We start from the raw sequence: 11,871 nt of genomic DNA, 5'->3' as shown, positions 1-11,871 counted from the left end.
CACTGACTGCTGTAAATTGAATCATAAACCATAGTAAAGCTGCAACAACATACATAATACTCCCAGCCCAAACATCCAGTAACAAACATATCGTGCTATTGATATATTAGGAGCACGACCTACCATATTAGTCACATCCTAGCTAAGGTTATTCGAGGGCATTGTGGGAAACCAACTGTGACTAGACAATACTAGGCTTATGACATCATAATCAATATTCACAATAAAACAGTTTTAAAATGTGTGGGGGCAGGGATAGTTAGACACACAATCCTATGAAACAAATCTAACTTATTGGTTGTAATGTTCACTCATAATACAGTGTAGAAATTATTAAGTGATCTCCTAGTGTGTATACAAGATAAAATCGTGTAATTAAAACTAAATTAAGGTTTAAAACATATGATGTCACCCTTGTTTCAAAAGTTGACCTGCCACTCTAAACACCCCCAACATTGTATCCATGCTAACACATTGTGTGGTAGATTAGTTTGTTAGAGAAGGTGGCTTGTTGCGGATAAACAATGTTAAAAAAACACACAAAGTGTAAAAGGCTCATGTATTAATTGTTGTTGGTTGTGGTGGATAGATATCATATAACATATTGCTTACCATTCTCAATGTGGGGGGAGTCCCTTTTGTTTGAGGGTGATGGGGGGTTCGGGGTTATGGGTGAGGTATTGCACAGTTTGGTGTTTGAAGAAAAAGTAAGCGAGCGGGATGTTTTGTGACTTTTATCATCGTTGTGTGAAGATAACGGTACATGAGGTAGTAGGGGTGAAACTGGGGTAGTTTGGGGGTGTAGGGGTGAAACTGGGGTAGTTTGGGGGTGTAGGGATGAAACTGGGGTAGTTTGGGGGTGTAGAGGTGAAACTGGGGTAATTTGGGGGTGTAGGGGTGAAACTGGGGTAGTTTGGGGGTGTAGGGGTGAAACTGGGGAAGTTTGGGGCTGTAGGGGTGAAACTGGGGTAGTTTGGGGGTATAGGGGTGAAACTGGGGTAGTTTGGGGATGTGGGGGTGAAACTGGGGTAGTTTGGGGGTGTCCGAACCCGTTCGTTTGATCGTTTTCACCCAAAGAATATTTGCTAAGTTTATCTGAAACAAAATAATTATAAACCTGAAAAAACCTTCCAACCATATTTTATTTTGTAATCATGAAAAAAATACAATGGTGGCGGCATTAAGCCTTGAACCTGTACCCACCTGGCTACGACATACATGCTAATCACTGCACGATAGTGGCATGATGTTTACCAACTATTCACATTTCATCATTTAGTTAAACGCTTGGGACTGTAAGTTTTGTTTTTTTTGTAAAGGATATTTTTATTTATTTAGGTATACAACTAAATGCAGCTTACTTTTACACGTGGAAGTAGAAATCTCAGGACATGATTTACGTTTCGTTAATCTTCGTGTGCGTTGGCTTCTCTCATTGGTTGATGTCTATATAGAAGGTTATGATGTCATAACATATGATGTCATAACATATGATGTCATAAACACTGATTGAATGACTTTATTTTGTTTCTTCGGTCATGGACCACGGTTATATTAAATATAATTTATTAAATATGTAAATTTAAATTATATTAAAATTTTGATTGTTGTTTTAGATAAATAATTCCACCACAAGGTTTAGGGGCCCTGTTTCAAAGTGTATAGGAGTATATGACATCACAATAACAAACATATTGTTACAATACCAAAGTTATGACATCACAATTCTAGGTATTACACTACAATAGCAAGTATGACTCACCGTGGTTGACGCGGATGATCTACAACTTCTTCCCTTGTTATTATGGATGACATCAAGTATATTGTGGGGGTTCAAGAACATGGTTTGCGTGGTGCCGGGGTCAATCGTTATAGGGGTGAGGACCTGGGTTAATGTATTGGGGGTTAACCACGGTATATTGGGGGTGAAGTTGGATAATATAGTGGGGGTTATGGGTTAGAACGGGATGCTATAGATAAGATTGGGGTAACATATTATCTAGGGGTTAAAGGTTGGGTTAGAGGGTGTATACCTGGGTGGCTGGGTGGATGGGTGGCATACAAATAATAACCTTCAAAATGTATAATAAGTTGGAGTTGGTTTGGGGTGGCATTTCTCCCGACGGTACATTTCGAGATTCAACCCTGTTTTGCAGCTTCTTTTGCAGTTAAAAAACTGCAAAACATGATTGAATCATAAAATGTACCGTCCAAAATAAATATTTATATATTTTTTATAAACATTTCTAAAATACAGTAGGGGTGACATTTACTAAGAATTGTCAAATAAATACAACATATGTTGTCTTATGGAATAGATAACTAACCTGTTCATTTAGGATTGTTAGTTTTCCCCTTTTAATCCTGTCCGGTTACCATTCCATTAATCCAATGCATTGTCGTGTTTGATCCATAAACCAACACCCTGGTCCCTGGGAGGTTGTGGGTGTCTGTGTGGGTTATAGAAGTATGAACTATATTTAAAGAAGAGGCCAATGATGCCATTTAAGGCGAAATATATAACTAACTTAACGTTTCTAACACAATATCTTGGACTTGATTTTTATCAGACACAATTCAAATAAAAAAATTTTCCTCATATTCGATTTTTATCGGACTGGATACCCCTTTTAATTTCCAATATTCAGTTTATGCTTTTATCTTATTTTGTTTGTGTATGGCTGTATGCTATTGCTAAACTAATATACTTACAGTGTAATAATGCTTTTTGCGTTCGTTGTAAATTTATCCAATCCATTATTTCCTTGTTTTCATTTTTATCCAAAACTTGGGTGATTTCATGAACCTGCGGTGGCAATGTACAATTTTATTGAGATAAATAAAATAAAATGTTGAATATTAAAATACTCTACTGCTGTTGCCACCAGGTATAACTTGAATGTCTTGCTTTATGACAAACTAACACTCAGTTAAATTAAATTAATGTTTTTACCAGAAAAACTATTCCATGTTGTGTGATGGGATATTCAATTAAAGCAGTCAATTAAAATGTAGATTTATCAAATATACTGAACATGTTAAAAGGAATATTTTCTTTTGTTTATTAATTTAACCTTTATAATTAATGATATTTGTTGTGGTTTTGTTTAATCTGTGATATTTACAAACTATCGAAAGATGATATGGTTCATAAAATAGATGAAACATAAATTATATTAAATATATGAACACAACATATTCAATATTCATACCCACACTTATCTATGTTTGCCAAATATAAACAACTTACATTGTTCACTTGGGTTATCTTATCTTTGTCTATAAATATCCTGGAAAACAAATCAACTGTATAATTACAAATTAACATTTTAACCGAATAAATACATAGTCACATTTAATCTATATGAACGAGGTCCTACAGTGTAGCTTGCTGTGGAGCCAAGGATTTAGCTCAAGTTGACCGAACACCCAAAGTGCTACCATATGGATGACATGGATCAATACATATCTTCTTACTTAAAAGAGAACTAAAGTCAAAATTTATGGTTGGTGTATAATATTTCGATTTTCCATTTAAAACTTTAACGTTTCCGAGTTATCTCACATGCAGTAGTAAAAATTTAAGTCTTTAAATATCAACATAACCAGTTAGACAGAGCACAGGGTACAGTGTGGTAATTATCAATGTAGGTAAGGTAATCTATGTTTGTTCATCAAATGAGAAACTTCATCTGCTGAAGTAAGCGTTCGTATATGTACCTGAACTTGTTGTGAAAATATTCGAGTAAAACAATCATGTCGTTCGTTTCTTTCATCGGGGAAAATGCCTGAGAGTGATTTAAGGTAATTAATATTCAAGTCTATGCAGTACTTGGTGTGTGGATTAACATGGGTGGGTATTGGGATAAATAATTAAACATTAATTGTATTTTCTATTATTGCATCTTACTTTTAACCACCCGCATATGTTACCAATGGGTTTAAGTATGGCTGACAATTTGGGCCCATTAGTGTAAACTTGGTTGAAGCAATTGCTACTAAGTGTCTTGCTCAAGAACACCACGATGGTAGCAGCATCAAGCTTCAAACCCAGTACCTTCTGTACCCACAAACCACAAACCACAAATGACTTGACTCACCAGAGCAACTTTGTCCTTCCCATTGTGATGTAACTTACGCAAACAAACAAAACATTCCAAATACAATTGTTCATAATCATCCAACCGCGACCAGTCTCGCTCCTCCCAATTTAAATGATCCCATTCAATCAGGAACTAAACAATTTGTAAATAATTATATTAAATCAACGAAGATTATAAATAATTAGAGCCTAAAAAATAAACAAAGAATTAGATGGCCTAATATAAATTAATATAAAAACAAACAGAGAATTAAATAATTACGCAGGCTGTATTATAATTACTTACGTTAAACAAAGAAAGGATTCAAATATATTTACAAAATATTTGAAAATATATATTTAAGTTCATACAATGTTGGGATAATTGGCCAACTTTGGCTTAAATTCCATGGCGTTAATCATGATTTTATATAATATTACATGTATATAATATATATAGTTGAATAAATAATAATTACTCACAATAAGTGAAATTATCTTTTATTACAAACAATATCTAGAATGTTTACACACTGTGTGACTCTCACCATATTAAAACATGATAATTGGCAACACATTACAATTACATTGGTTGTAATGCATACATAACATGCCATAACTATTTATTTAACCCTTTAAATATGATAACGAAGATTAAATGAATTAAAACAACAAAGAGAAGGAATTAGCAGCAAAACGACAATTGTTAAAACAATATGGGGAAAGGTGAGGAAAGAACGTCAATTAATAAGCGTGACCGTTGCACGTAATGGCACAGACAGGAAACATATGCTGCATGCTTTAATATATTTGTAATTTATAATTGCCAAGTTTGTGTTTTTACAATGTATGGGAATGGAATTGCTGTATTAACAAACAAATATATTATAGGCAATAAAATGTATATGCTTCTTTACTACCATGTACAATAAGGCAAATTAGTTTAAAATAAATAACTAGGACTACTGTTAGTTGTTTAATTATTTTGGCAAGGATCATAATTTAACTTATACTTAATCCTTTTAAAAAATGTCGCAGCAACCAACAATGCAACTAATGTCTTTTATTTGAGTAGAATACAGATCGATGATGGATTTTTAAACATTTGTGTATCACAAAACTAAGCCCAACAAATTCTGTTCTGTTAGAACATTAATATTATTTCGCCTGAAAATAATTATTAAAATGGAGCAAAATACTGATGAGGTGAAAGGTTTTATTTGTATTGTGTCAACAATATAAACAACCCACTCAATACAAATGTTGGGTGGATGGTTTATGGCCCATTAACTGGAGGTCGTAAAAACTGTGACAACTAATGGCATTAAGGAGTTGTTAAGTCACGTATCCACACACTGTAATAAAATCTTTCACTCTTACACAGTATATACACAATGCAAAAGTTATTGAAGGAAAAAATATTTTTAAAGGCTATTCTTACTAAAGACACTATTTCTTTATTATATGTTAAAGGACTGTGACATCTAATTTGTCGCATCACGCCTTTTAATTTTTTAAATAATTAATTAACAGATTTAAGTTATTGTTTAATTAGTTGGTGGAAAAAGGGGTGTGCATGACCAAATGTTTGTAAACAAAATCACTTTCCGTAGAGTGGGCCTCTAATATATTTTATTATCGTTTTTTAATATATTTATCAGGTTTCTCTCGTTTCCTGCTATAGGAGGACAAGTTTTATCAGCAGGATAGAACGAAGTTGTAAGAATGTCGAGACTTAGTTGCGATAGTGGGAGTAAAAGAGAGAATGTTTAAACATTAACTCGATCCAAGCGATCTAAAGTCTGTTACAAACAAGGGGGGAGGAAAGGATTCAGTCAAAGGGGTGTCACACTGGTTACATAAACAACAAACATAAGAATCCTGGGTGTTGGGATAATGACCAACTCTGGTCTACATCCCAGGTCCCATGGCGTGCCTCTCTGTAGGACCTCACCCATATAGGATAGAATGTGCATATACAATGTTGGGGTAATGGCCAACTCTGGTCTAAATCCCATGTGCTTGGCAAAGACCTCATCCATATACAATAGAAGATATAACGTACACATATTGAAACTATAGTCTACTACATAACATACATAGATAAGATATAGACCATATTCCTATAGTCATACAAATACATCGGATAATATAGACTACATAGTGCCTACCATTAAACCACCATCGTCAGTACAACTGCATCGTATTACACCAGATTCCCACTCGTTTATATCGACGTCATGTTGCTTGGAAATTACTCTCTTCCCAACGAATTCTTCTCTAGGTTCAATAACATCCATCATACACACGGTGTATTCATAACATACAAGTCAACATTACTATATTGCAAAAAGTATAGGGGTTAAAACGGATGAGCGCAAGGCACAAGTAAAATTTCATGGCTATTTATCTCTTCGAATACGAAGATCAAATTAGTAAAAAAATTAAACAGAAGGAAATTGGCAGCAAAACGACAGTTGGTAAAACACGCTATAGATAAAAACTACTGGTAAAAGTGTCAAATAAACCGTGGCTGCTAAATTCAGATACTTCCCAGCGATGGGATGCGCCATCGAAATACTTGGTGGTATGACGTAACATTAGGTCAAAGGTTGTTACGTATGAAGTTTGGTGGTTAGATGACGTCATATCGTTGTGACGTAGCCACGTTTTCACTGCAATCGTAACGCATGACACTTGTTGGTTGCAAAGTCATGGAAAGCTGTTTCTAGAACTCTGGTTGGTTACGACACCGAACACAAAAGTGATCCATCGACCTGGTTATCTCAATCTTTCAAAGTGAATTCATGCCTTCCAAAAACTTTCCGCCGTTAATTTGTTATTCCTTTATGACGATTATTGTGTCATATCATCCAAATAAACGTCGTCCTTAATTATGAGTCAGCATAAATCCCCGATATTCGCAAAATAATGACACGTGATAATATATACATGTTACGTCATTAAAATTTCCCAGCAAAACACGCAATGTTTATGTTGTTAAAAAATCTGTTCAACGTGATGCCGTGAATGAAAGTAACTTATTTATCCTCGCATGGCGGGCAATGACAGTCGTTATAACACGAGTGTTCTGTTTCATCCTCTCGTGCCTGCTTACAAGTTACCACGTGCTGTGTAACTTTATGGGTGATAATTTTTATGTTTAGCTGACAATTTAGACAACCCATTAATGACCATCACTGGGGCACACAGTTGTAACTTATTATATGACTTGGTATGGCGAGTCACTTCACGGGCATTGTGACGACACTTCCGTTCCAACCACTTTGTTCGGACTGCAGTTTCATTTTTAGTTTACACAAGAATAGAAGCCATTGTACGAGATGGCAGAAAAATATTCAAGTTTGGTGTTCGTGGTTTTGCTTGCGATGGAAAGCGCTTTCGGGGTTGCATCCAATACAACTATGCCTACAGGAGGAACAACTTCAGCAGCGGCCATAATGATAGCTGGAAATACAACAGCTACATTCACTACAAGAACTACGACTTACCGACCGTTTACAACAACAGTTCCGACACCTGTACCATCTTACCCCACGACCACGACACCACCACAAGGCAGCAACACAGCGCCACCAGGTGAGGGATCCTAGATTGCATAAGTTTAACTAAAGTTGTGAGAGTATCTACAGCGAGTATTGGGTAAAATAAAGTACGTGAATATTATTTATCTCTTCGAATAAGATGGCGAACATCAAGTTATTTAAAACACGAAGACAAAACGAAACGTCACACTGTTTATCTCTGAACAAATTTGCATTCTCCTCGTTTTTTTGTAATTATAATCTAATCTTCGTTATCATATTACATTCATCAATGTTATTCGCCGGCAGTTCACACAGTGAAGCCAGTGTTAAAAGTGTTCGGGAAGATAGCATTGCTTTGGTTCAACCAAAGCCTCACCTTCCAAGCCGCTCAAAACTCGTGTATTTCCCACCAAGCAAGGTTGTTGCATAACGCAACACTGAGTTCTTTGTACTTCAACTACGCGCATGCTTTCTTCCTCCCAATCAGTTCATTTAAAAATGTAAGTGCTTGCTGTTGTATTTATTATAAAGTAAATCTTATGTTCATATACGTGTCGAATATAGCTTTTAAAATGTAGCATATTAAACATATAGGGGTGTAATGCTTTAAAACAATTAAATATGTTAGCCCAGCGTTGTTCAACGTATAGGTATGTCTTTGTTTGTTTTTTTTTACAACAAGTTAGTTATTTGCACCACAGGATCAAGGATCCGTTCGACCAACCCCAAGCCCACCACTGCCACCTACGTTCTGGTACATAAGCGGGGCGTACAACACAACTGCATTGCAGTATAATAATGGTACTTGCGAAATGTGGGTTTCGGGTTTTAACTATCGGCCATGCAACCACACAGCAACTTATTTCTGCATGAGAAAAATACCAGGTACAGTTAATATGAATGAGAGATGTTTAATCTAGCGTACAAGTTACCACGTATGTAGCTTATATTCCTCGTATGGCGGGTAATGACAGTTGTTATAACACGGGCGTTCTGTTTCATACATCTCGTGCCCGCTTACGAGTTACCACGTATGTTACTTTGGGTGATTGTTTTCCATTAGTAAAATGGGTGACTTGGTTGGAGCAATTGCTGTTAAGGGTTTTTCCCAAAGACACATATATACACACATAATGGTGGCAGCACCGAGCCTCGAACCCAGTAACTAACCCTTACAGCTTATTTATACACAATACACGTGACAATGTTCACAGACATCGAAACCATTATCTTCAATATTAGAATCGATGAGAATAAAAGTCGCTGAGTGACGCAATAATCGTGTATTGTGTCTTATTTGTGCTCATTCATATGTTCCTGCGTGTTTCATAAACTTTGTGACGTCATATGTTCCTGCGCCATGACTCTTGCCTTAAGTAAGACCAACGTTTATTGGACACTGCTACCATTAAGGGCGTATGAGTCTTTGGGATAGACGATCAATTATAATTGCTCCAATGGTCACTAATGAGTTGTCTAAATTGTCAGGCATATATAAAACAATCCACCCACAAAGTTACATACGAGGTAACTTGTAAGCGTGCACAAAGTTTATGAAACAGAACAACCGTGTTCTAACGACTGTCGTTGCCCCGCCATGCAAGGATAAATAAGTTACATACATTTCGTTTCAGATTGTTACCCCGAGATGGGCGAAGCCTGTGACGCCAATCAAAGATGTGTGGTTTACTTGAACGGCTCTGCTGGTTGCGCGTGCAATCAAGGTTACACCAAGACCCCAGCATCTAGTTGTAGGGATATCAACGAATGCCGTACAAGACCACGACCGTGCTTTCATAGGCGTTCAACTTGTCGGAATTACGAGGGTGGCTACACATGCGTTTGCCCCACTGGGTTGGTGGGGAATGTATGCGGATGTAAGTTGTTTATATATCTTATTTTCCGTAGATGGCTGAAAATTTAAACAACCTATTACTAACCACTGGGTTGGAGCAATTGCCGTTAAGTGTCTTGCCCAAAGACACATACGCGACAATGGTAGTAGCATTAAGCCGAACATGGGCGAACAATCGTACAACCTTATTCGTCAATTATATAGTGTAATCCCTCACGCATATAACGCTTGTTATAATATACCATTAATATTTGTACCTATATTAACATTACAGTTATATTGCTATCTTCCCCACAGACAAAATAACAATGCAACAACTCCTTAAGGGACTTATCTACAAACCACTCATGTCAAACCAGAGTTCCTCCACGTATAAAAGAAACGCACACAATATAATAAAATCACTAAAGCGAACTGCAAAGAAATATATTTTATCGATTCGTGGACTTGAGCTTGTCGAGATGTTAAGGACCCGGAACTCTACGACAATCATCTATGACGTATATACTACGTATAAGAGTGTGACGTCATCGACAGTCCTTGAGTTTTTTAAAGAATCGAAACGAAGAAACGGATCGTTGTTTCGATTATACAATGCTGACCTACCCAGCCAAGGTGAGTCGTGACGTCGTCAATTAGTGACGTCATAAGGTTGTGACGTTATGACGTCATGAAGTTGTGACGTAAATTACGCTACTTTACAGCGCCTCCCATCTGCTACCGAGGGTTTGTCAAATCTACGTGGGAAAATCGAACTTTAGAATTTCCCGCCACTCCAGCGGATGTGACGTCATTCAATATTGGCGCGTGCGTCACAGGTAAGTGTGGTGACGTGTATCATACGTAGTTTTATACCTTTTGTTTATTTATAAGTCTTTTTGCTTTTGTGTAATATACAACATATAAGGGTGGGGAAGATGGGATACATTTTCATTTCATTTTCTTGTCCCATTTTGGTAGTAAACAAAGAATATTTAAAGAGTTATAAAACTGTATTCCAACGACTTCTATAGATCGTTGTTCATTGTTTAAAACACGATCAGTATATTCGGATATTATGTGTTAAAGGTGTCCCATCTTACCCCACTCACTATACCATAAATATGTATTTATCTCTTTAAATATGATAGCGATCATGTTATTTAAATTACGAAAATCAGCAACAAAACAAATACCCCGACCTTCGTTAACGTGACCGCAAATAAACTCATTTATTTATTGAAATAAAAAGTTATTATTATTTTTATCTCAGAGGATTGGTACGCGCTTATACAATGCAGACGTCCAACAACTATTGGTCATTCGCCCTACTTTGACCGACACACACTAATGCGACGACCATGCGGTCAGGGGGGTGTGGTCCCAGTTATGGCCCCTAACGAGGTGTGTTTGTGTTTAGTTATGCATGTACTTGCCTACTGTTCAATAAATTAATGTGGTTTGCGCGTCTGCTTTTATAAACAGCAGTTTCAGGTTCGAGGCTTGACGCTGCCACAATTTGGGTGTAAACCCACAAAGTTACATACATGGTAAGAACACCCGTGTTATAACGACTGTCGTTGCTCCGCCATGCGAGGATAAATAAGTTAAATAAGTGGTAACTTGTAAGTGAGCACGAGGTGTATGAAACACAACAATAAATTACAAACACATCAAACACAAAACTCCCCAATTGCAGTCGGTTGGCAAGAAAGCCGTGACAACCAGAGTCGACCAAACGTTACAACTCATTGCTGCACTAAGTCGGCTAAATTCAACGTGGCCACCTACGTCATCCCAACCTGCGTCACCACTGCCTACGTCATCACCACCTGCGTCATCGCAACCCACATCTACTATCATTGGTCAACTAACGGATGACGTAATAAAGTACAACGTAACAGTGAGTGATTGTGACCAACAATGCTTGTTTTAATCCTTACGAATGTTCGGTTAAATATTCTTGTAAGATGGACACCACGTTTATAGCACATAATATCCCATATTCCACAATCGTGTTAATTGAGGCGGTTTTGCGCAACAACTTGGGTCCTATTTATTTTTCATTTAAAACACAATTTAATCGTCTAGCAGTTGTGTATATCTGAAAAACAAAAACAAGATTAAAATACCTTCATAGTTTATGTGGCTGGCGTTGGTGGAAAGCCACTACGGCACGACAAGCCCCCAGCCAATGGTAGTGGGTTTCTACTCTGGTGAGAAACCCTTGCTGGATAGACCTTACCCAAAGCAAGGAAAAGAAACCCATTGACAAAAATAATACAACGCAACAATAAACAATCACACCAACAAGCATATAAGAAGCGCAACATGATCATCGAAACATCAACAAACGAAAAGTTACAAAATCGTACAGAAAAGCCCCGCAGTGCGCACGCCACCGAGCG

General features: G+C 36.9%; 2 protein-coding genes across 2 annotated transcripts; one reads left to right on the top strand and one right to left on the bottom strand.

Moving 5' to 3' along the window:
• Positions 1–1,357: 1,357 nt before the first annotated feature.
• On the bottom strand, positions 1,358–6,454 carry LOC100178398. Its single transcript, XM_018815565.2, has 8 exons — positions 6,253–6,454; positions 4,101–4,235; positions 3,721–3,788; positions 3,251–3,290; positions 2,713–2,806; positions 2,328–2,450; positions 1,763–1,885; positions 1,358–1,446 (listed from the first exon to the last, which is right to left on the bottom strand). Exons 1-6 carry the CDS (start codon positions 6,382–6,384, stop codon positions 2,359–2,361), a joined length of 561 nt encoding a protein of 186 aa, XP_018671110.1. The 5' UTR covers positions 6,385–6,454; the 3' UTR covers positions 1,358–1,446; positions 1,763–1,885; positions 2,328–2,358.
• Positions 6,455–7,298: 844 nt separating this feature from the next.
• Positions 7,299–11,658, top strand: LOC104266571. Its single transcript, XM_018815563.2, has 8 exons — positions 7,299–7,681; positions 7,936–8,129; positions 8,331–8,514; positions 9,264–9,506; positions 9,782–10,099; positions 10,189–10,302; positions 10,737–10,867; positions 11,163–11,658. Exons 1-8 carry the CDS (start codon positions 7,426–7,428, stop codon positions 11,397–11,399), a joined length of 1,677 nt encoding a protein of 558 aa, XP_018671108.2. The 5' UTR covers positions 7,299–7,425; the 3' UTR covers positions 11,400–11,658.
• Positions 11,659–11,871: the final 213 nt, after the last annotated feature.

This window comes from Ciona intestinalis, unplaced genomic scaffold, assembly GCF_000224145.3.
Source record: "Ciona intestinalis unplaced genomic scaffold, KH HT000093.2, whole genome shotgun sequence".
Classification (NCBI taxonomy): Eukaryota; Metazoa; Chordata; class Ascidiacea; order Phlebobranchia; family Cionidae; genus Ciona; species Ciona intestinalis.
The sequence above is the reverse complement of the archived record's forward strand: the minus strand, read 5'-3'. Positions and strand labels throughout refer to the sequence as shown.